Raw genomic sequence first — 25,249 nt, forward strand, 5'->3', positions numbered from 1 at the left:
CCCGCCACACTGTCCCGGCTCGAACGTGTTCCCACGAGCACAGCACCCCGGCCCGGTTTCCTCCACCCTCTCATGTCCCTGGTGTTGAGGGCGAGCCCATGAAAGAGTCGATGAAGGAATGAATTAAAGCAATTAAACAGAGGCTCCTGGCTTACCTGGGGAGGTGGACCGCCACTTGTGCTTCTCAGTGGGTTCCTGATCTTAGCCTCGGCACTCGCAGCTTTCGTTTCTGGACAGAAGTATCACACGGAATGCGATTGGGGGGGTTTACTTTAACTCAAGCCTGTGAGAAATAGGCTGTGGGTTTTGGAGAGTCACTATCTGGTTACCTTTAAAATTCGGGCTCGTTGAGATCAGGACAAGAGGAAGCCACACTTAAGTGAAGCCAGCTGCTTTGTAACAGGGTGCTTGTGGGTAATTAGAAAAAGTGGAGTGAGTTCACAGCCCCTGGGGTTTTTATTGTGTTGTCATTTCCCTCTGCAAAACCGATCAGAGCATGCTGGCTGTACCTATTGAAAAGAAGGGACCCTGGAAAGTCAGCCATAAAACATGTACCTCGAATTCCCTAAATGCAAATCACACCTGCCTCAGAACGTGTCTTAAACTTCTTCTGTATGATTTTGATGGTGAGCCTTAGTTAATACAGGTTTTGCTTGGTTCAGGCACATGCAAGAGTCCACTGTGCACCGAGTCAGAAAGCACGTGTTGTGTTCTGTCTGTGATCCTGTGTCGTTGTGACATAACCCACAGGACAGACACGGCAGTGGAGTCAGCCAGAAGCACCACCTTCATCCCTGGGTGTGGTAGATTAATAACAAGTGTGTTTCATTGAGTGCATGAGATTGAATACGTTGTACACTTCTTAGATACTAACCACCATGTTTGTTTTACATGAATTCATCTCCCTTAAAACTTACCAATCCTTTAAGTATTCCTATGCTCATTTGGTAGCTAAGGCAACTGGGCTTAGGAAAGGATTGTGACCTATCAGTCACCGCAATTATAATTCAGGTTGACTTTACAGCAGCACCTACGCTATTTTGCTCCGAGTCAGTGGCCTGAAACCCCTAATATCCTTTCTTCTTCTTGCCCTTAACATCCTTTTTTCTTCCGCATGCCCACTCTCATTATATGATTGGTCTTCTAGAGGGACTCCTCCAGAATGTGGTACATCTCTTTTATCTTTTACTACCGTATCTTATCCTGTCTTTCAAGTGTCTCTTGCCTTGCATGTATAAGAGGCACACATCCTAAAAAGTCAAGTATATGAGTTTGTCATTAAAATACTGTCTTCTGGTCACAGTGATCCCATTAAGCCCTTTGGATTATGGCTGGCAGAGCACGGTCTGCCATCTTGTGGACAGACCTTCTGAATGATAAGTGCAAGTTCATCACTTGCACTGAGAGAGGTCTTTTTTCTCTGCCACTGTCTTTTCACACCCTCACCTTCCCGCCCCTGGTGCTGAGCTTGGGCTCTGTTCTTTTTGAAAATGCCAGTGACTTGCCAGTGCCTTCATCTGTCCTAGGTGGGACTTTATTGGAAATGGAAAGAAAAGGCACATTGGTTGAGTTAACATTAGTATGAAGAGAAGTAAGTTGCTTCCGGTTACAGTTGTTAAGTGTCCAAAATGGGAATTTGAACTCAGGTTTTCCAGACTCCAGAGGCCACATGGTTTCCGTTTTGCTGCACATGCATTCACGATTTATGCCTTACAATCTGGCCTGCCCTCAACTTTTGAAGAGGACTTGAGGCCACTAGGACTCCCTTAGTGCCAGTAGAGGTGGTGCTTTCTGTGATCCCAGCACGTTTCAGAACCAGGCTGCGGCTAGGCTGTTTGGGGACATTTACACACTGGAACTTCTCTGCTGGACCTAACTGCCAGGAGGGCCACCTTAGCCAAGAGAGTTATGTGTTTGCCAGGCAACTGTGGACCCAACCTCAGCTTCAGGACAATAGCAGTAAAAGAGAGAGTGGAAGCAGCCCAAGAAATGCCCTTTCTTCCCCAACTACAAAGATTGCTCTGTCGAGCTGAAAACTGTGGAATCCTGTGCCTTCCTCACTTTTCGTCATGTGCTTTCTCTTTTTGAATTCCTCTCTGTTTTCAGTGATCCCACCACCGGAGATCAGCATTGACAGCTACAGTGAGAATTCTCTCAGCTTCACCCTAACCATGGATGGTGACATCAAGGTAACTTGGAATTTCAAAAGAGCGGTGGGCGGGGCTCTACTTTGTATGGAGCTGGTGAGGCAGAGAGCAAAGAGATGAGATGAAGGAAAACAAATGATTTGATCCAGTACAACCAAAATACCACCACTAGATTGGTTCCTTCCCCCATGAAGAACAATGTCAATCTTCACACGTAATTGTTCTGCCCCAGCCCGGTGCCTTTCTGCCTCCTCCCCTTTTTTTTAAACCATATAACTAAATGGTTCACAGCTACAGTGCAAATAAAGAGTTGGTGTTAACAGAATATGTATGCCCTGTAATTTTCAGCTTTATTGGATTTCCTGGTGCGAAGCACTAACGCAGAGGTTCCCACAGGGGAAGACAGAGTCGGATACCTTAGAAACATGCCCCCTCGAAGCCACCACTGCGCACCCTCCCCTTCCCGCACCCTCTGTCCATTCTGCGAGGCATGCCTGCGAAGCCGGCCCCACCGAGCTCCTCTGCGTGCCCGTGGTTTTCCAAGTTGAGATCTACCTTCCATAGTGTTCTTTTTTGTTTGCTTTGCCTCATTTCCCTACCTAGTCTGTGAAGCCGTGGTGGGGCAGACAGCCTTCAGAGCCCCTTGTGCCATTTACTGGGCTACAGTTTGGAAGCATCTGCCCTTGGCTTCAGAGACCATTGATGTAAGAAATGGCCTTGACGTAAACCCCATCTATGTACAGATTTTTGGTCATGAAAGCATTTTTATTTTTTGCTATTGTCCCGTATTTAAAGATCTTTAGATCAAATCTCTTTATGAGCTCAGAACTTCGAAAAGGTAGGTTTTCCTAACCCATGGGTAGATTTGCTCCTGTTAGACAATAAGAGCTCAAAGGGACCCCCTTTTGTATCAACCTCTTGGCCTTGACCACAAGGGTTGCCTGAGCTAAGAGTTACCCTTAATTACCGTGACGTAATTATCTTTAGTTTTTCCTCTTTCTGCCTTTATGAATTGAGTCTTGTCCTTTTATTCTGCATCAATGTTCTTGATTTCATCAAGACCATATTTTATATTCTACATAGTCTCATGTTTGTTTTTAAAAAATTTTTTTTAACATTCATTTTTGAGAGAGAGCACGAGTGGGAGGGGGGCAGAGAGAGAGAGACACACACAGAATATGAAGCAAGCTGCAGGCTCTAAGCTGTCAGCACAGAGCCCGACATGGGGCCCAAACTCACAAACCAAGAGATCATGATCTGAGTCGAAGTTCGACACTTGCTGTGTTCCCGGACCATGTACTGTTCCCGTAACCTGTTTCCTGGTTCTTGGCAGGTGAATGGCTATGTGGTGAACCTCTTCTGGGCATTTGACACCCACAAACAAGAGAAGATCACTTTGAACTTCCGGGGGAGCATCTTATCACACAAAGGTAACACCTTGGAGCTAGTTGGCATGCAAGCAGGGAGGAGGAAGGAGATCGATACTTCATGGCGGCAGAGTTCGTGTTGGGGCCGCCTGGACGGGGGGGCTCTTCCCTGACTGCCATTGTGGGAGGGCCAAGGGAAGAGACTGTAAATGACCCCTGCCTCCGGGGAGGGGGGGAGTCTACTTGGTGGCTTCTGAGCCCCCTTCTCTAGCTTGTTGTTGGCTCTTATGGAAGTTGGAAGCTTCAAAGAGGAAAAACTGTAAAGAAGCTAGATTAACCCTCTACTGATGATTCTTTAGCTTCAAAAGAAAGTTCTGACAGTGAGTTGACCCTCTTTTCTGGCATTGGTTCACTCCTGCTTTGCTAATGCAAGGTCTACAGGGCGTGGTGCATAGTTGGTATTCAAGGCACGTTTGTTGAATGAATGGACAAGGAAACTGGGCTAAGGGAGGAAAGAGGCACCCCAGTCCCTCTTCTATCTGTGTACCTACTGTGTGTAGGCATTTACCTAGGCATCGTTTGTAACCTAGGCACTTTATATAACCCCAGTAATGATTCTGTGGGATGTGCTCATTTCGTGGCTGAGAACCCAAGGTTCAGAGATAAAGTAATTCCCTTAGAAGGCGGCTGCTGCAGAACCTGCCTCTTTTTAATCTCTGGGGCTGTGATCTGATTGTCTCAGTGTCACACCAGTAGAAATTGGCAGGATCAGAAACAGTCATCTTATCCCTTGCCTGAAATATATTGGGGCTAGCTAGATGCAAGGCACCATGCCAAAGGCTTTTTTTTTTTTTTAAAGCATTTTCTTTTTGAATCCTTGCAATAGCAGCCACTCTAAGTGCAGTTGTTCTTTTCTGTCTTACAAACATGGAAATGGACTTCCTTTGAATACAGTTGACCTTGAACAGCCAGGGGTTAGAGGGCACTGACCCAGTTGAAAATCTGCATATCACTTTGGACTTCCCTAAAACTTAACTACTCTTGCTGATAACACGAACAGTTGATTAATACATATTTTCTATGTGGCATGTATTATATACTGTGTTCTTACAATAGAGTAATCTAGAAAAAAAGCATTCTTAAGAAAATCATAAGGAAGAGTCAACATACGCTTACAGTATCAGATTATAAAAACCTCATGTACAGGTGGGCCCACACAGGTTCAAACCCGTGTCCTAGGTGCAAAACTGTAGTTTTATATCCTGTCCTTTTCACTTAATATAAAGCTGTAAGAATTTTCTAGTCTCATAAAATATTCTTGGACACAGCTTTTTTTTTTTTAATTTTTAAAATGTTTATTTTTGAGAGAGAGAGCACGAGTGGGTGAGGGGCAGAGAGAGAGGGAGACACAGAATCTGAAGCAGGCTGTAGGCTCTATGCTGTCAGCACAGAGCCCGATGCGGGGCCTGAACCCACCAACCGCAAGATCATGACCTGAGATGAAGTCGGATGCTTAAACTACTGAGCCACCCGGGTGCCCTGGAGACAGCTTTTAGTGGCTGCCCGATAGTTCATGGGATGCACAGTGTCTAACCATTGCCCTGCCTCTGGACAACCAATTTATGCACAGTTTCTTCTACTGATGGACATTCATAGTCCACAGATGTTTGATTTGCTCTGACTCCACGGGATGTCTGCATTGAAGGGCATGAAGGATCTCCAGACTGTTACACAACTCTCTAGGAATGTTGTACCAGTTTATATCCCCAGATGGTCAGCTTCTTTTTCTTTTTAAACATTTTATTTTGTTTTCTTGAGAGACAGAGCATGAGCAGGGGAGAGGCAGAGAGAGAAAGAGGGAGACACAGAATCTGAAGCAGGCTCCAGGCTCTGAGAGGTCCACACAGAGCCTGACACAGGGACTCAAACCCATGAACTGTGAGATCATGACCCAAGCTGAAGTCAGACGCTTAACCGACTGAGCCACCCGGGTGCCCTTCAGATGGTCAGCTTTAAAGAGACTACCCAGTGCCCATGCAAATGTGTAATTTGTAGGAGTCATCAGTAAATAATGCTGGGATGAATTTGTAAAACAATGAAAATCCTACAGCATGGGGGTCTCACTTAAATTGAGAGATTACCTTTAAAGAAATAGGATATCAGGTACCCAGGTATCAGGGCACCTGGGTGGCTCAGTCAGAACAGCCTGAGACTCTTCATCTCAGAGTCATGAGTTCAAGCCCCACACTGGGTAGAGATTTAAAAAAAAATTTTTTTAAAAATTTAAAAAATAAGGTGTTATATAGCAAGGTACAAATTCTTTTTTTTAATTAAAGTTTTGATTTTAATTCCAGTATTAATATCCAGCGTTATATTAGTTTCAGGTGTACAACATAGTGATTCATCAGTTCTATACATCACTCAGTGCTCATCATGATGATTGTGCTCTTTAATCCCCATCATCTAGTTCACCCAGCCCCCCTACCTCCCCTCTGGTAATGCCGGTGTGTTCTCTATAGTTAAGAGTCTATTTCTTGGTTTGTCAAGACACAAATTCTTGACTGACGCCTCCAGCTCCCTCCTGACATCTTGTCCCTGATTTTAGTTACCAATTTGACTGCTCATACGTCTTATGAGATTTCTGCCTGGGCCAAGACTGATTTAGGAGACAGTCCTCTGGCATTCGAGCATGTCATGACCAAAGGAGTCCGCCCACCTGCTCCTAGCCTCAAAGCCAAGGCCATCAATCAGACTGCAGTGGAATGCACCTGGACTGGCCCCAGGAATGTGGTAAGTCAGCCAGACTGACCATTGCAGGGTCAGTATGGGCTCTCCCCTGATGCTAGGCTTGGGCAACCCGAGCGAGGGCTTTCTCCTCTGTTACTGCTTCCTCCTTTCTCACCCAAATACCAACTGCCCTCTTGGTCAGTGCTGAATTACCTTCTAGAGGCACCCTCCATCCCAGCCCCAGCATCCCTTTCCACACCTTGGCCTAGAAGCTGAGAGAAAATGTGCATGCTCTTTGCTGTGGAAGAGACTGTGAGCTTGAAGAAAGGGCCATGTTCCTGTAATGGCTGACTCACCTTGGCTCGTGGGCATGGTGACATTAGCAGCACTAACAGACCCCTCCAACTCTTCCCCACCTATGTGACCCCCCACCCATAGGTTGCCTTCTTGGGCTGCTTCTGCCACATGTGCCTGTCCTCCCCTCTTCATCCCAGTGTCTCTATTGCACGTTGTATAGGTCTTTTTTTTTTTTTTGGTTATTATGTATGCATTTTGACTCACTATGATCAGATTTGTGCTTCCTTTTTGAAGCTGGTTTTTAATTCCCGTACCTCCCCAGTGTGTAACTTCCTTTGCTTTTAGATGGGTTTTCCCAAGGTTCTTGGCACATTTTCACCCCCTCCTGCCTCTGCACCTTGGCCTGTGCTCTTTCTCCTCCTGGAGTCCTTCTGTCCTTCTGGCCTACAATCCAGTCCTACTGGCTTCTACGTGATCTCTTTCCCTTATGAACCTCCGTGAAATTTATAGTTGGTGCCATTCAGACTACTGTTTGATTAGATAGCACTTTATCCTCGTTGATGTTTTCCATGCATTATTTATCTCCCTAGTTTGTAAGCTCCTTGAGGAGAAGGGTTTCTGAGTTTTCCAAATGGAGAAGCCCATAGAACTAAATGTGTAAGCGAGACTTAGCAAGTCCTCACAGTGACTGGTAAGGATGGAGGCCTGTGTCTTGTCTTCTGACGGCATCTCCAGTGTGCATTTGGAGCAGGACTGAGCGATGGGGAATGAACCAAGGCTTGCACGTAATTGTGATTATAAGGTTGGCTTTGAAGAAAGAAGGAGAAGTAAGGCATCCCAAGAACCCATTATCCTCCTTCTCCCACATAATCTTTTCATCAGCCCCGTGGGGTCAGTGTTCTCAGTTTACCAGTGAGGACACTAAGGCCCAGAGGGGTCAAGTGGCTCTCCAGAATTGAAGCTGGAGGAAACCGTAAACCAGGTTGAGCTCCGGGCTGGCTCGTGTGACAGCTTCTGCCCCTTTGTTGCTCCAGAGCCTGATTCTGAGGTAGGGACAGAGATGAGATGCCCAGAGCCAGGCCCAGGACCCCCCTTTCCCTCGAAATAGACTCTCCTCACAAAGGGCCTTTCCAGCTTTTATGCCCAGCCAAGGGCATGGCCACCTTGTCACACCCAAGCGTGTTTGCAGAGTAGGGCCTAGTGCACAGCACCCTGGAATGTTCCTTGACCCCAAGGTCTTTAACATGGACTCGGAGAAGTAGCCTGTTCTGCTGGTCCTTGCTCGTCGTAGCTTGCAGAGGGCAGGGGGCCCATGAAATCACCTGTAGGAAGCTCTCCGCTTCTTCCCGACTTCAGTCCACTGAGGACTGGAATTCGTCACTCACGGTTGTCCTCTCCACCATGGGAACTGCCACAGCTGCTGTCCATCTCTGGGGGCCTCTTGCGCCCTGACCTCTTTGGCTCCTGGAGCCCTCTCTTGGCCCCTGGCCAGAGCCATCCCTCCCCATCCCCACTCCCAGCAGCCCCTGGACCTCTCCCCTGAGCCCAAAGGCCCCCACCCCCACCTTGTGCTTTGAGCACCCTCATTTCCCTATTTCTACTCCATTTGCTTTGCCTCTGACACCCTTGAGCCCCCTAATTCTTTCTTTCCTCACCTCCTGTCAGCTTATCACCCTTTGGGGCTTCCTGTCCCCTTCCCCGTACGCTTTCCCCTCTCTGGCCATGACTGCTGAGCAGCTTTGAGAAAATGCACAGCTGTAGGGGCTTCGGAAGGCCCTGAGCCATGCCTGAGGTCCCACCACCTCTTTAGACTTGTACAGCCCTCTTCAAGTCCCCGTCCTACCTGCCCATGGGGGCTTTTATGCCACTGGAGAGAGAAAGCTCCCTCAGCACTTTACTGCACCTTCCCCACTATAAACCCCCAGCGGCCCTCCCCTGCCCCAAGCCCATCAAATCCCCTGTCCCTGCTTTAAACTCTCAGTTTTCCACCCATATCAGCAGAGGTTCAGAATGGCCACATAGCACAGAGCCGAAAGTGAAGGTGGAGTCCTTCGACTGGCCTGGGTTTAAACAGCAGCAGCAGGGTTTGACCCGGGACCCAGGGTGCCTGTGGCATCCATCGTTAAGGTCGCCTCAAGGTCTGGAAGGTCTGGAGCCACACCATCATCTGTGTTCCAGGCAGGAGGAGGGCTGAAGGAAGGACTCCTCCCTCTATATTAATGAGCTGTCACTCAGGTCTGCTTAAAGCTCACTGGCCAAAACTTTGCCACGTGGCATCCCAGCTCCCGGGGAGGTGGGAAGTGTAGATTTTCTCCCAGGTGGCAATTCTCACCAAGAACCAGGATCCTCCTAAGGAGGGGAGGAAGAGTGGGTGGGTTCTGGGCACCCCGCCTTGTCCACCCTGCTGCCTCCTCTCCTCACCTCCCCTCCACAAACACCGTCGCTTCCTCCCCATCCTCACTTCTGCTCAGCTCCCCACTTCCGTACAGTCTTTCCCTGTAGCATCCCGTTGTGTACATGAACTTGTCATTTATAATTGTGTTTGTTTTTCTTCTCTGCTCCTCCTTCCTCCAAAAGCGAGGAGGACAGAGAGCATACGCTGTGTTCATCTTGGTGGCTGTGAGCTCCATGTGTGCCCCAGAGCACCTTCTCTGTACATGCTGATGAAATACATCCTGAATGAAGACCTCTCTCTTCTGAGCTTCCGTGAAGCAGTTCCCAGGGGCATAGATGAGGGATTTCAGGAGAATGAAGTCCCTGGCCACCCAGCTCATGTCCTTTTCCGTCCTGTTTACCAGATTTACGGCATTTTCTATGCTACATCCTTCCTTGACCTCTATCGCAATCCGAAGAGCTTGACTACTTCACTCCATAACAAAACAGTCATTGTCAGTAGGGACGAGCAGTATCTGTTTCTGGTAAGTTTTCCCATACTAGGGAGTACAGATAATGTTCTTGTTTTTTTTCCAAGGATGGCTTAAAGCCTGTGTGCCTAGCTCAGAACTGGACCTGGGGAGCTGGTCGCGTGACTCCAGGATCCAAGTGTGTGAGGACAGGGTACTGTAGAAGCATCAAGTTACTGCTTGAAAACCAGAACGAATGACCCCTTAACCAACTGCAGCTCCCTGGCGCAGGATTGGCGAACATAGCAAATGGGTCGTGGGAATAGATGCACACCACTTTTGTCAGATTCCATGTCTCGAAACATAGCCCACAAATACTTTTCTACATGTGTGCCAAGATCTATGGAAAAAGATGTTTGGTACACTATTGCTTGTGATAGCAGGAGATTTGAAACAACTGGCTGGCGGGACTGGGTAAGAATATTGTGGCTGATCCTTGCAATGAAATACAAGGCATCCCTTCAAAAGAAACAGAGCTCTGTACTGAGGTGGAAACATCTCTATGCTATATAATTAAGGGAAGGAAGTGAAGAGCCTAATAATATGTGTAATATTTTCTCATGTGTGTAAAAAATTTGAGAAAAACAGGCTATGTACATGCACATAGAAGTGTATATCTGTAGGCACCCAATGTAGATCTGTGCTTACGTATGCACAGGACACTTCTGGAAGTAAGCACAGAAAACCGTTACCAGTGATACTTCTGGGGAAATGGATTAGAGATCTGGGGTAGGTGGGAGTTATTTTACGTTTTGTGTCTTCTTTTGCAATGATTGAATCTTCATTGCATACATGTATCACTGTTGGGAAAGATGGCCTAGCACAGACGCCCTGCGTCCACGTGGTATTGTTTCAGGTGCGGGTGGTGGTGCCCTACCTAGGACCGTCCTCTGACTATGTCGTGGTAAGGATGATCCCTGACAATAGGCTCCCACCTCGTCACCTGCATGCGGTTCACACCGGCAAAACCTCAGCTGTCATCAAGTGGGAGTCCCCGTATGATTCTCCGGACCAGGACTTGGTGAGCAGGCCGGGCATCCGGCCAGCTGTGTGTGCTCTTGGCATGGAGTGGGAGCACAGAGGGGGTCCTGTAGTGGGGCAGGAAATAGGCCCAGTCGCGGGAGCTGAGCAGGGGGTCTCACCCCTCCCCCCCCCCGTTTCTCTCGCCACAGCTGGGGTCCTCGTAGGTGCCTCTTCTTAACTATTGCTTCTTCACAATTTCCAGCTGCCATATTGGTTTGTCTCTCTTTCTTCTCTGCCTTCTCCCCTTCCCTTCCTTGACCCTCTGAAGCAGGGATGGCAAACAAATGCCTGCAGGCCGAGTCTAGGTCATCGCTTGCTTTTGTAAATGCAGTTTATTAGAGCTGAACTGTTGCCATTCGTGTACATCTCATCTATGGCTGCTGCCATGTTACATGTGGCAGAATTGAATGCTTGTGGTAGAGCCCCGTTTGGCGTTCAAAGCCTAAAGGTATTTTGTATCTGAGCCTTTACCAAAAAGTTTGCTGGCCCCTGGTCTAAAAGAAGAGGCATTAATTCTGGAAAAGAGCTTTCATTTTCCTTTGCTCCAAGCTGCCTTCTTCCTCGTCCCAGGGTTGGGTGGTTTTATTTATTTATTTTTTTAATTTTTAAAAAAACTTTTATTTAAAAAAATTTTTTTAATCTTTATTTTTGAGTGAGAGAGAAAGAGAGCACAAGTGGGGGAGGGGCAGAGAGGGTGGAGACACAGAATCCAAAGCAGGCCCCAGGCTCTGAGCTGTCAGCACAGAGCCCGACCCAGGGCTTGAACTCACGAACCATGAAATCATGATCTGAGTCCAAGTCCAACGCTTAACTGACCGAGTACCCTGGGGTGGGTGGTTTTAGATCCTTGGTTGCTAAGGTTCTCCTTGACTTGCAGCCTCTTCCTGGCAATAGGGTCTCCTGCACCTAACACGTGTCCCCGTGTTTTCTTCTTGCATTCATATGTGTGAGAAGCAGGCTGGGGGCGAGAATAAGCAGAGCTTTCTGTCCTTTCGTTATCTCCTGTGACAACATCCCAAAACTATCACAGCTGGGGAGAGACACTGAACACTGAATTTGGATTTTTCTTGCCTTTTCCAACCTCTTGGCTGATGCCACAATAAATGTAACGTTCCCTAGGCTTGTGTTTTGGGTCGAGTTGATAATTCTGTGCACAGTTCTGGGAACGAATCAGATTTGGACCTGCCCCTCCCCCCAAAGGCTTTCCAAAGATCCGAGTCAGACTGTGGGGCTCAAAACATTGTTGCTATGGGTCGCAGCCACTGATGCACTTAAGTGATGTCATCCACCGATGAATTGCAAAGAGTCAAAAATGCCAAGTTTCTGATTACCATTAAGGTCTGTTCTTCTTGTTCTAGTTATATGCAATTGCAGTTAAAGATCTAATAAGGAAGAGCGACAGAAGCTACAAAATAACATCCCGCAACAGTACTGTGGAATACACCCTTAACAAATTGGAACCTGGAGGAAAATACCACGTCATTGTCCAGCTGGGAAACATGAGCAAAGATTCCAGCATAAAAATCACCACAGGTAAACAGGAGAGAGATCAGGAGGCTTCTCGCACAGCGAAGTAGCCACAGGGCTGCCAGGAAGCCTGTAGGCATGGAACTGCGTGGCCAGACGCTCCCTTCCGTGTCCACACCTGGCGGGCAGGGCAGCGTTCCAGTGCCGGGGCTACAGGGGGGTGGGCTGGAGGGGCGCCTGTCATTCTCCACATCCTAAGTCTCTTTCACGCTCCTTCACAGACTGAAACCAGAGCGGAAGTCCAGGAAAGGCTTTGAGACCATGGTCTGTCCCACCCCTTCCGTTTCTCCCCCACCCCATTTGTTTTCAGCCATTTGTGGCTCTGAGGGCCACTCAGTAGGTGCTGTCCAAATTCTTGACTCACCGTATTATAATAGCAAAAAAAGAGGTGCCACTTAGAGAGTGTCTGCCCTGTGCTACGCTCTATGCGTGTGTTTCTTGTTCCTTAACCTCGCCTTTCAAGTTAGCATTTATTTCACCTCCTTCCAACAGACCAGAAAGAACAGCGGTTCCAATATATAGCCACTAACCACATCCTGTTGTATCTTTAATTTTCAGTTTCATTGTCTGCACCTGATGCCTTAAAAATCATAACAGAAAATGACCATGTTCTCCTGTTTTGGAAAAGTCTAGCTCTGAAGGAAAAGCATTTCAACGAAAGCAGGGTGAGTTCCTCCCTCCTTCGCAATGACTTCGGTGGGGAGGGGGGGGTCTAATTGTGATTCAGCTGTAGAGCTGAGCTCGTTACCTGCTTGCATCGATGGGGGAGAGAGAAGGAATAGGGCAAGGGAGTGAACTTGAGAACAAAGGGCCATTTTCTGTGGGCTTGCTAATTACTGAGAGGTTTATACTGTCCATTAAAGAAGAGAGGCCCTGCACTAAGCACTTTTCATTCCTGAACTCGTTTCTCCCCACAAGGCAGGGGAAGTGGCCGGAGCCTCCCTGGGCCGTCTGACATTCTGAGAGCAGTGGCCTCAGTGGACTGAGCTACATCCGCACCCTGGCATTGCGATTTCTTTCCCGTGATGTCCAAGGGACCACAAAGTACCTGAGATAGTCCATTGACCTGCGGAAAAGACTTTTTTGGTTTTGTTTTGACATTGGCAGACCCATGACTGTATTCGCAACAGGAGACGAGAGAGAAGAGGAGGGCGAATAGATCTGCTGATCTGCCACCCAAAGGTGGACAGGTTCTTGAGTGGACTTGGCTTGTCCCCATTGTCAGCAAAGCACGAACTACAGAGATAAACGTTAAATCCACTGTGGCTCTTTCGGGATACAGTGTCGGTCAAGGGCACTGGGGTTATTATTATTAGGGTCACCCCCTAATGCCAGGAGCAAAGCTAGATTAAAATCTGAAAAGCCTCGCGACTCTCCCCACTGTGACATATAAATGGTTAATATACTCAGATATAAAGAAAGCAGTCAAAGCAGTTCAAAAGAGTAATATTCTGATTTTGGAAAAGGTACCAGTAACACAGTAAAAACTCCAATATCAGGAGGCACGTGAAAAAAAGGATCAACCTCACTAGTGATCTGAACACCAAAGATCGGACACTTTCACATTAAATTGGCCAAGTTTTGGGGGGAAGAGCATTACCAGAATGAGCCATAAATGAGGAGATTAGCATGCTGGGAATACGAATCGGTTCAGCCTTTCTGTAAGGCACTTTGGTAATAACGTGTCAGGAATAAAAGCGTCCACATCCTTTGACCCAGCAGTTCTTTCAGGATTTTATTCTCAGGCACCAATGTGCATAAAGAATTTATGCACAAGGCTGTTCAGGGCACTTTTATTTCTGGTAGGAAGAAAAAAGAAACAACTTTAATGTTCCAAAGAAGAGGATGTGTAATAGTTAATTAAATGAATGACTGATGTGTATATCATTTACGTGTTTTTCTTGATATCTTTATGTATGTTGCAAACATGCTACAGCAAATGCATATTAGATAGAAGTAATCAATACTGTTTTCTAAAGAAGAATGGAGGGACAGGATTACAGGTGGGTGGTATTGGGAGGCCTAGTTTGGCAGCCAATTATCCACCCCATGTGTGGTAGAAGCCCAGCTTTTAGGTTGAGGTGGCAGATCAGTACTTTGCTCCCAGTGAGAGCTCTGGCATAAGCACATAGCATATCCTTCTTCTTTCCCTCCCGCTTAGAGTTCAGAAAACAGACAGGTCAATGGACTGGGGACCCAGTGAGAATGCAGTGGGCCCAATATGTGGAGAGAGCTAAGAGAAGAGGGCTCTTTTGGGTGCTGGTGGGGTGGGAGTTGGTAGCTTTGACTCTGGAATGCTTGGAGATTATCAGAGAAGTCTGGGAGTCAGTTCTGACCACAGCCCAATGTTGAGGTGCTTTCTAGTCAAGGCCAAGTTAGTCTGGAGCCACCATCAGCCCAGAGGAGCTAGAAAGTAAGGAGCTGGGGACTGAGCTCTGGGCTGACAGTGGAGTTCCCAGACACCATTCTCCCTACAAATGTCCTGACTTTTCCAGCCTCACTGCTGGAGGCCACCGTGACCTGGGTTTATTATTAGCCCAATCCCATTACAGCAAACTCTTACTGAATTGTCCAGATTCTTTGTGCCATTCATAGCACTCGAGATGAGTGGACTCTCGACCAGAATTTTGGATGTGTACCAAAATATTTGTTAAAATGAGCTTTTATTTTTTTAAGTAGTTTATTGTCAAGTTGGTTTCCGTATAACACCCAGTGCTCATCCACAAGTGTCCTCCTCCATGCCCATCACCCCCCATCCCCCCACACCCATCAGTCCTCAGTTCTCAGCATTCAAGAGTCGTTCATGGTTTGCCTCCCTTCCACTCCCGCACTATTTTTCACCTTCTTCTCCCCCACGGTCCTACATGAAGTTCCCCATGATCCTCCTATACGTGCAAACATATGGTATCTGTTCTCTGCCTGACTTATTTCGCTCAGCATAACACCCTCAAGATCCATCCATGTTGCTACACATGGCCAGATTTCATTCTCTCTCATTGCCATGGAGTATTCCATGGTATAGATAAACCACATCTTCTTGATCCATTCATCCATTGATGGACACTTAGGCTCTTTCCATGTTTTGGGCTATTGTTGAGAGTGCTGCTATGAACATTGAAGTACATGTGGCCTATGCATCAGCACTCCTGTATCCCTTGGGTAAATTCCTAGCAGTGCTATTGCTGGGTCATAGGGGATTTCTATGGTTAATTTTTTGAGGAACCTCCACACTGTTTTCCAGAGGGGCTGTACCAGTTTACATTCCCCCCAACACTGTAGGAGGGTGCCCGTTTCTCCACATCCTCACCAGCATCTAGAGTTCTCTGATTTGCTCATTTTAGCCACTCTGACTGGCATGAGGTGGTATCTCAGTGTGGTTTTGATTTGTATTTCCCTGATGAGGAGGGATGCTGAGCATCGTTTCATGTGTCTGTTGGCCATCTGGATGTCCTCTTTGGAGAAGTGTCTGTTCATATCTTCTGCCCATTTCTTCACTGGGTTGTTTGTTTTTCGGGTGTGGAGTTTGGTGAGTTCCTTATAGATTTTGGATACTAGCCCTTTATCTGATATGTCATTTGCAACTATCTTTTCCCATTCCGTCGGTTGCCTTTTAGTTTTATGGATTGTTTCTATTGCCATGCAGAAGCTTTTAATCTTGATGAGGTCCCAATAGTTCATTTTTGCTCTTGATTCCCTTGCCTTTGGGGATGTATTCAGTAAGAAATTGCTGCGATTGAGGTCAAGGAGGTTGTTTTCTGCTTTCTCCTCTAGGGTTTTAATGGTTTCCTGTCTCACATTCAGATCCTTTATCCATTTTGAGTTTATTTTTGTGGATAGTGTGAGAAAATGATCTAGTTTCATTCTTCTACATGTTGCTGTCCAGTTCTCCCAGCACCATCTGTTGAAGAGGCTGGCTTTTTTCCATTGGATACTCTTTCCTGCTTTGTCAAAGATTAGTTGGCTGTACACTTTTGACTCCAATTCTGAGTTCTCTATTCCATTGGTCTGTGTGTCTGTTTTTGTGCCAATACCATACTGTCTTGATGATGACAGCTTTGTAGTAGAGGCTAAAGTCTGGGATGGTATTGCCTCCCATTTTGTTTTTCTTCTTCAGTATTACTTTGGGTATTCGGGTCTTTTGTGATTCCATACAAATTTGAGGATAGTATGTTCTAGTTTTGAGAAGAATGCTGGTGCAATTTTGATTGGGATTGCATTGAGTGAGTAGATTGCTTTGGGTAGTAATGACATTTTAACTATATTTATTGTTCCAATCCATGAGAATGGAATGTTTTTCCATTTCTTTGTGTCTTCTTCAATTTCCTTCATAAGTTTTCTATAGTTTTCATCATACAGATCTCTTATATCCTTGGTTAGGTTTATTCCTAGGTATTGTATTTTGTGCAATTGTGAATGGGATCAGTTTCTTGATTTCTCTTTCTGTTGCTGCATGGTTGATGTATAAAAAGGCAACCGATTTCTGTATGTTGATTTTGTATCTTGCAACTTTGCTGAATTCATGGATCAGTTCTAGTGGAGTCTGTCAGGTTTTCTATGTAGAGTATCATGTCGTCTGCGAGAAGTGAGAGTTTGACTTCTTCTTTGCCAGTTCTGATGCCTTTGATTTCCTTTTGTTTTCTGATGGCTGAAGCTAGGTCTTCCAGCACTATGTTAAACAACAGCGGTGAGAGTGGACATCCCTGTCGTGTTCCTGATCTCAGGGGGAAAGCTCTCAGTTTTTCCCTGTTGAGGATGATGTTAGCTGAGGGACTCTCATAGAAGGCTTTTATGATATTTAAGTAAGTTCCTTCTATCCCGACTTTCTCGAGGGTCTTTATTAAGAAGGGATGCTGTATTTTGTCAAGTGCTTTTTCTGCATCTATCAACAGAATCATATGGTTTTTATCTTTTCTTTTGTTGATGTGAAGTATCACATTGATTGATTTGCGAATATTGAACCAGCCTGTAACCCAGGAATGAATCCCACTTGATCTTGGTGGATAATTCTGTTTATGTGCTGTGGATTCGATTTGCAAGTATCTTGTTGAGGATTTTTGCATCTGTATTCATCAAGGATATTGGCCGGTAGTTCTCTTTTTTTGCTGGGTCTCTGGCCTGGGAATCAAAATGATGCTGGCTTCATAAAATGAGTCCGAAAGTTTTCCTTCGATTTCTGTTTTTTGGAACAGCTTGAGAAGAATGGGTATTAATTCTGTTTTAAATGTCTGGTAGAATTCCCCAGGGAAGCCATCTGGCCCACGGCTCTTATTTGTTGGGAGATTTTTGGTAACTGATTCGATTTCTTAACTAGTTATGGGTCTGTTCAGATTTTCTATCTCTTCCCATGTGAATTTTGGTAGTGAGTGTGTGTTTAGAAATTTGTCCATTTCTTCGAAGTTGTCTAGTTTGTTGGCATATAATATTTCATAGTATTCCCTGATAATTGCTTGTATTTCTGAGGGGTTATAATCAGTCCATTTTCATTCATGATTTTGTCTATTTGAGTCCTCTCTCGTTTCTTTTTGAGAAGCCTGGCTAGAGGTTTGTCAATTTTGTTTATTTTTTCAAAAAACCAAGTCTTGGCTTCATTGATCTGTTCAACTGTTTCTTTGGTTTCTGTAGTGTTTATTTCGGCCCTGATTTTTATGATTTCTCTTCTTCTACTGGGTGTGGGGTGCTCTTGTTGTGCTCTCTCTCTAGTTGCTTTAGGTGCACTGTTAGATTTTGCACTTACACTTTTTCTCATTTCTTCAAATACACCTGGAGTGCAATGTACTTTCTCGTAGGACTGCTTTCACTGCATCCCATAGAGTTTGGATTGTTGTGTTCTCATTTTCATTTGTTTCCATATATTTTTTAATTTCTTTTCTAATTGCCTGATTGGCCCATTCGTTCTTTAGTAGGGTGTTCTTTAACCTCCATGTTGTTGGAGGTTTTCCAGGCTTCTTCCTGTGATTAATTTCAAGTTTCATAGCATTGTGATATGAAAGTGTGCATGGTATGATCTCAATTCTTTTATATTTATTGAGGGCTGCTTTATGTCCCAGTATGTGGTCTATCCTGGATAATGTGCCATGCGGTCTTGAGAAGAAAGTGAATTCCATGGCCTCAGGATGTAGAGTTCTAAATATATCTGTCAGATCCATCCGGGCCAATGTGTCATTCAAGTCCATTGTTTCTTTAGTGATTTTCTGTCTAGTTGATCTATCCATTTGTGTAAGTGGAGTATTAAAGTCCAGTGCTATTAGCCTGGGTGGCTTAGTCAGTTAAGCGTCCGACTTTCGCTTAGGTCATGATCTCGCGGTTCATGGGTTCGAGCCCCGCGTCGGGCTCTGTGCTGACTGCCAGCTCAGAGCCTGGAGCCTGTTTCAGTCTGTGACTCCCTCTCATTCTGACCCTCCCCTTCTCACGCTGTCTCTCTCTCTCTCTCCTATAAATAAATAAAACATTAAAAAAAAATAAAATAAAGTTCAGTGCTGTTAGCACATTCTTATCTATAAGATTGTTTCTGTTTGTGATTAATTGTTTTATATATTTAAGTGCTCTCATATTTGATGTGTAGACATTTATAATTGTTAGTTCTTCCTGATGGATAGACCCTGTAATCATTATATAATGCCCTTCTTCATCCCTTGTTACTGTCTTTAATTTAAAATCCAGTTTGTCTGATATAAGTATAGCTACTCCAGCTTTCTTTTGACTTCCAGTAGCATGATAGATATTTCTCCATCCTCTTTTATTTTTATTTATTTATTTTTTTACAAATGGTTTATTGTCAAGTTGGTTTCCATATAACACCCAGTGCTCATCCCCACGAGTGCCCTCCTCCATCCTCTTACTTTTAATCTGAAGGTGTGCTCCAGTCTAAAATATGTTTCTTGTAGACAGCAAATAGATGGATTTTGTTTTTTGTGTTTTTTTTTTATCCATTCTGCTATCCTGTGTCTTTTGATTGGGACATTTAGTCCATTTACATTCAGTGTTATTATTGAAATATATGGCTTTAGAGTCATTGTGTCATTTGTGGGATTCATACTTGTGGTGATATCTCTAGTATCTTGAGTTCCTTGCAACATTTCCCTCAGAGAGTCCCCCTCAGGGTTTCTTGTAGGACTGGTTTAGTGGTGACAAATTCTTTCAATTTTTGTTTATTTGGAAAGACTTTTCTCTCTTCTTCTGTTCTGAATGACAGGCTTGCTGGATAGAGGATTCTTGGCTGCATATTTTTTTCTGTTCATCACATTGAAGATCTCCCGCCATTCCTTTCTGGCCTGCCAAGTTTCAGTAGATAGGTCTGTCACCACTCTGTTAGGTTTCCCTTTGTATGTTAGGGCCCTTTTCTCCCTAGCTGCTTTCAGAATTCTCTCTTTGTCCTTATATTTTGCCAGTTTCACTATGATATGTCGTGCAGAAGATCGATTCAAATTATGTCTGAGGGGAATCCTCTGGTTCTCTTGGATTTCAACGTCTGTGTCCTCCTCCCGATTGGGGAAGTTCTCTGCTATAATTTGTTCCAGGACTCCCTCAGCACCTTTCCCTCTCCCTTCCTCTTCTGGGATTCCTATGATATGGATATTGTTCTGTTTGATTGTATCACTGAGATCTCGAACTCTTCTTTCATGTTCCTGGATCAGTTTATCTCTCTTTTACTCAACTTCCTCCTTTTCTATAGTTGTGTTTTAAATCACTTATTCTCCTTTCTGCCTCTTCACTCCGTGCATTGGACGCCTCCATTTTATTATGTATCTCATTTATCGCATTTTTTAATTCATCATAACTTTTTTTGAGCTCCATAGTCTTTGTAGCAATCGTTTCTCTGATGTCTTCCATGCTTTTATCAAGCCCAGTGATCAATTTTATGAATATTGTTCTAAATTCTTGTTCAGTTATGTTGCTTATTTCTGTTTTGAGCAATTCTTTAGCTGTCATTTCTTCCTGGAATCTTTAGAAGGGAGTTCTTCAATTTCGTCATTTTGGTTAGCTTTCTATCTCTTGTTAATTTTAAAAGCTTGTTGTACACTCTGCCCCTGTGAGTTCTACTGTATTAAAGAGGACTCTTTGACTGTTCAGGGCCTGTCCGTACAGGAAGTATTCTTTGAATGGTGTCTCTTGGTTTCTCCTGTTGAGAGTTTGGTTATTTTGTTTCCCTCTCCACTATGTATACTTTGGCTTGTTTCTTGAGGTAGCCACACTTATGAGGCTTCCTTAGTGTATTCTGTCTCTTTCTCTTCCCAAACTCCCATGGCTCAGTGTCCTATGACTTCAGGCCTTCTCTTTTGAGAGATGGGTGCAAGCAAAATGCATGGAGCTCTCTAAAATGGGCTTTTATTAGGGCTGTACTTTTCACCTCCACTTTGTAGCTTGTGAGTGGGTGTGATGTTTGGGATGGGAAAATTACCATTTCCTGAATCCAGTATCTCAGTGGTAATGTAAAAAGATCTAGTAAGAAACCCAAAGTGCTTTAGCGTCTATAAAAGCCTGCAATAAGGAGCCCACATAAAGTTGGAACCGGTAATAGAAGCTGTCAGATTCCTTATTCAACTTCCGAACAATCTCTCATGTCTTTGTTTTCAGGGCTATGAGATACACATGTTTGATAGTGCCATGAATATCTCAGCTTACCTTGGGAACACTACCGACAATTTCTTTAAAATTTCCAACCTGAAATTGGGTCATAATTACACTTTCACTGTGCAAGCAAGATGCCTTTTTGGCAGCCAGATCTGTGGGGAGCCTGCTGTCCTACTGTATGACGAATTGGGGTCTGGTAAGTTACTCGTGTAGCCAGTTTCTGTCTTCAGTTCTGGGGAAATAGACGAAGGATGTGGCGCTGTCTGACAAATGTGTGTCTTTCTCAAGTACATTTAAAACATTCCTTCAGTTCAAAAGAAAGTCATTTATGCATCTGTGGAATCATGCACTGATTTATTTAACAAATACCTCCTGAGCCAGGCATGGTGTGAAGAGCTGGGGTTACCAAGTGACCATATTCTGAGTCTAGAGCCCACAAGATGGAACAGGGTAGCAGTAGGTTTTGTTTAAAATGGAGATTCTGCTCGGGAAATGCTTGGTTAGTATGAGTTTTGTCGCTAGTTGTTTGCAGGACTTCCCAGAGCCTCCAGTATGCTAAAGTTCCCTGTGATTCTTCCAAGTCAGTAGATAATCTCCTTCCCATAGAGTAACGGATTGTATAGCCTCGCCCTTCATCTTAGCCATCAGTCCAGATCAGAACCTGAATTTGGCCAGCATCTTGTTTTATAAACACTCCCAGATATCAGTGATGAGTCATACTGAGGGTGGAGGGCAGAAGAGAAGCCTTTCATTTACCCAGAAATTCTGCTTGTGTCGTAGTAGCCTGGCCAGCATGTCAATGCATGTTTTGCCACTGGCCTTTTTAGTTCCATTTACTCCCAGCCGGGAGCTCACCAATGCATAAGCCAAAATCCTGCTTTGGAGTTGTGTGTTCTGTCATGTTGTGTGTCCCAGGCACCTCCCTGAAAGAGGAAGATCTTGTAGCCTGTGTCCCTTTGGAGAATCCAAGCATATGGGAGGTTCCGAGAAGGTCTCACAGAAAACAAAGAACAGAAGTCTTGTTAACCTAGCGTTTCTGAAATAGAACCTCCTTTTTAAGCAAAACTAATTAGCAACTGTGAAATAGACTTGGAGGCAAAAAACTGTTGCTTTTATAAAACCAGAACTGTCCAGCAGAAAGAATCTCTTAGGGAGGCCTCGGTGAGTCTCCGTCTTATCCCACAGAAGCCAGATGGGCAGATGGGGGCTCACGCATTCCTCTTTCCTCTACCACATTGGTTCCTCTTACGTGTTCCAGGCAAGAGCAGTCCCCTAATTTACCACTTCACAGATGGGGTGACATTGGGCTGTGTGAAGTAAGATTCTGCTGCAGCTTTTCCCAGTAGGTCAATAACGAAAGAATTTGAAGACGTGGCTATTGAGCTGTTAGATTAGGCTCGCAAGAAGTGGCTGTTCTCTGGCCCATCTTGTTGGGATGAATCCCTGGGTGGCTTCAGGGCCTTCCCTGTGAGGCTCAGGCCTGTCCCCCAGCACCTTGCCCCAAACCAGGGAGCAGCCTCAAGCTTGATGAGGCTCCTCAGAGGACAGAGAAGGTCCACTTTGCTTCCTTAGCTAAAACTGACTCCCAGGTTCCATTTTCCTACCTCGGGCACTGACTTTCCCCAGGAATTTGGAAAAAAAAGTTTTTTAAAAATGTTTGTTTGTTTTTGAGCGAGAGCGAGCAGGGAAGGGACAGAGAGAGAGGGAGACACAGAATCCAAAGCAGGCTCCAGGCTCTGAGCTGTCAGCACAGAGCCCGACACGGAGCTTGAACCCAGGAACCATGAGATCAAGACCTGAGCCGAAGTGGGACACTTAACTAACCCAACCACCCAGGTGCCCCTCCCCAGGGATTTTTAAGACTGGCCCTAACCCAGCAGAGGACTGGCTTTGCCCTAGGGCCCTATTGGTACAAATCTCTCCGTGTATCAGCATAAAGTGAGAATTTGTTTAAGGCAGTGGGAAGCAGGTGTCATTGTTAGGTTACAGACACCTGAATGGCTTTGCAGACTGCATTTTAAAAATGTTAAACGTATATGGAATGGTTCTTTCTCTCTTTTATTTAAGTAAGCCTCATAAAAACCTCATAAAACTTCATGAGCTGTTAAGTCAGTGTTGCAGTAAAGGGATGCCGTTTGTATCATTCAACGGAGTTTTAGGTAATTGCGGTTCAGAGCAGCCAAGTAGGGGGAAATAATTGCAATCTCATTAATTCGTGGTCTGACTTCACATCCTCTTATGGAAGGCAAGCAAGTGGTCTTAAGTAATAATGCTAATGAAATCAATGTCGAAACCCCAACAAAGGCCTCCCTTCCAAGAGATTATCTCAACAAACAATAAGGCAGTGATGAGGAGTCTCACGTAATTGCCATATTTGCCTGCATGAGGCCCGTGGTCTCTCCACTCGTGGCAAGGCACGGGGACACAACCGGGCGTCCTGTGCAGGAGCAGGCCACACCAGGCTGGCGGTTTGGGTGACCGTTGGCAAGCTCCCCGTTTTTGTCGGGGGTGGGGTGAGGTGGTAAGGTGCCTGGCCAACTCAACCGCCTTTACAGAGGAGGCTCACGTGCGGCCGTCTTCGTCGGCAGGTGCAGATGCGTCCGCAGCCCAGGCTGCTAGGTCTCCGGACGTGGCCGCCGTCGTGGTCCCCATCCTTTTCCTGATACTGCTGAGCTTGGCCATTGGCTTTGCCGTCCTCTACACAAAGCATCGGAGGCTGCAGAGTAGTTTCACTGCTTTTGCCAACAGCCACTACAGCTCCCGGCTGGGCTCGGCTATCTTCTCCTCCGGGGATGACCTGGGTAAGTGAGGTGGGGTGTCCTGGACCTTCCCCCCAGCGCAGACCCCCTCAACTTGACACTTGAGTGATTCCTCATCAGCCAGTGATACTACAGCTCTAGGTTAAACCAGCCAGTGCCCTTTGCTTTGAACTTGCTCCTGAACTAAAATGCTGGCCTTCTCTTCAGTGGAGAGGTTATGTGGAACACTGGGGTGGGGGGTGCTGGCCTTGTACAGGAAGGATGGATGGGCCCTGGGTCTTCAATACCCCCAATGTATCAGCAGATTTTCAGGAATTTCCAACCACTCTCATCTTTCATGGGCCTGGAGGTCTGACATCTTTGAAGAGCACAGTCAAGATAAGAAGTCACGCCTTCCCAACTGACTTCTGTCCAAAGAAGCCTTTTCCATCTGGCTGTGTCTCTTTCTGATCACTAGGGCCACCTCACCAGTCATTCTGCTTTTATGGATCCATAACACAGTGTGGAGCAAAGAAAGAAATACTGCTTTTAAAATGTCTACGTGCTCTAATTACAAAATGCTAGTAGAACTAGTAGACCACTTAGTATAATAAGTCAGGTGTGTTTTGGGGTCTTCCCCAAACTCAGACTGTGGACTGTGAGTTTTCATACCTATTTTTCCTCCTGTAAACCACTTATATATATTTTTGTTTATAAAGATATTTGTATATTCCCCAGTCACTGATCATTTGAGGTTAGCTTTGCTCCCTCCTCAGTTTCCTGTCTTGCTTAGTACGAGTATTTGGTCTGCTTTGTATGATTGGGTAGGCTCTTTGCTTCTGTCATTGGCGGCAAAAGGAGTTAATGGTACCACACAGTGATCACTGAATGTGGATCGCAAGGTGGTTGTACAGGATTGTACCGGGGGCCACAAGGGGACATTCATTAGTCTGGGAAGCTGTTCTCAAGTAGCTTCAACCCCTCTGAGATCCCTTTCCTCGGAGCAGTGTGGGTTCAGAGGAGAAAACAGATAAAGGAAGTTCAATGTGTTATTGTAGGGTGTGGATACCTCAAATTAGGGAACCTACATCACCCATTGGACTTTTGGGTAGGTACTAAGATTCCCTTCCCTAAAAGATGTACTTTCTTTCCTGGGTTAAGTTCAAGGTACCACTAAAATAAGCTTGGTCACCATGGTCGGGGAGAAGGTGACCCAAGAGCATCAGGGGGCAGCTGAGTTGGGTTTTGGCTTTGACCACTGGGCCTGGAGGGCTGTGGCACTGATTTCCCAGGCTGGGGGCCCGTGATGGTGTTGGGGGCGGCTGGGGTGGAGGGACGGGTGCTGGGGCTGGGCGCAAGTGCTCTGGGACTCACCAAGGACCGACTTGGTTTTGCCTTTAGGGGAAGACGATGAAGATGCTCCTATGATAACTGGATTTTCAGACGACGTCCCCATGGTGATAGCCTGAAAGAGCTTTTCCTCACTAGAAACCAAATGGTGTAAATATTTTATTTGATAAAGATAGTTGATGGTTTATTTTAAAAAGATGCACTTTGAGTTGCAATATGTTATTTTTATATGGGCCAAAAACAAAAATCAAAAAAAAAAACAAAAACAAAAAAAAGGAAAGAAAGGAATGGATATACTTTGTAGTAATCAACTGTGAACTTCCAACCAGGTTGATTTTAGTAACCAAATTGCTTTACTTTCACATTTCATGTAGTCTTACAGGGCCGTGCTTGCTGGGCATGCTTTTAAGTCTGTGGGATCATTTTGATTCCATAAACTGGCCATTCTTTTTCTTTTTCTAAGACACAGAAATGTATTTAATAAAAACTTCAAGAGAGGGTGACGGGTGGGACCCCTCCCTCTTCTTGAACGTGTGCTCAAATTTTAAACTTCATTCAGATTTAGTTTACATGAAAGTGTGTGTATTATAGCGGTGGGT

General features: G+C 45.4%; 1 protein-coding gene across 2 annotated transcripts in view; it reads left to right on the plus strand.

Annotated features, from left to right (window-relative positions):
• The window catches only part of SORL1 (sortilin related receptor 1), a 172,919-nt gene extending 148,071 nt beyond the window's left edge, over positions 1-24,848 (plus strand). For both annotated transcript variants that reach the window (XM_039228694.1, XM_039228695.1), the window contains 10 exons: positions 2,107-2,189; positions 3,481-3,577; positions 6,120-6,304; positions 9,337-9,456; positions 10,298-10,462; positions 11,823-11,997; positions 12,550-12,656; positions 20,566-20,758; positions 23,151-23,363; positions 24,702-24,848. In XM_039228694.1, the coding sequence (XP_039084625.1) occupies positions 2,107-2,189; positions 3,481-3,577; positions 6,120-6,304; positions 9,337-9,456; positions 10,298-10,462; positions 11,823-11,997; positions 12,550-12,656; positions 20,566-20,758; positions 23,151-23,363; positions 24,702-24,769 (1,406 nt within the window). In that variant the 3' untranslated portion in view covers positions 24,770-24,848. The remainder of the gene's footprint in view (positions 1-2,106; positions 2,190-3,480; positions 3,578-6,119; positions 6,305-9,336; positions 9,457-10,297; positions 10,463-11,822; positions 11,998-12,549; positions 12,657-20,565; positions 20,759-23,150; positions 23,364-24,701) is intronic.
• Positions 24,849-25,249: the final 401 nt, after the last annotated feature.

This window comes from Hyaena hyaena, unplaced genomic scaffold (genome assembly GCF_003009895.1).
Source record: "Hyaena hyaena isolate Hyena2069 unplaced genomic scaffold, ASM300989v1 scaffold_34, whole genome shotgun sequence".
In the NCBI taxonomy this organism is placed as follows: Eukaryota; Metazoa; Chordata; class Mammalia; order Carnivora; family Hyaenidae; genus Hyaena; species Hyaena hyaena.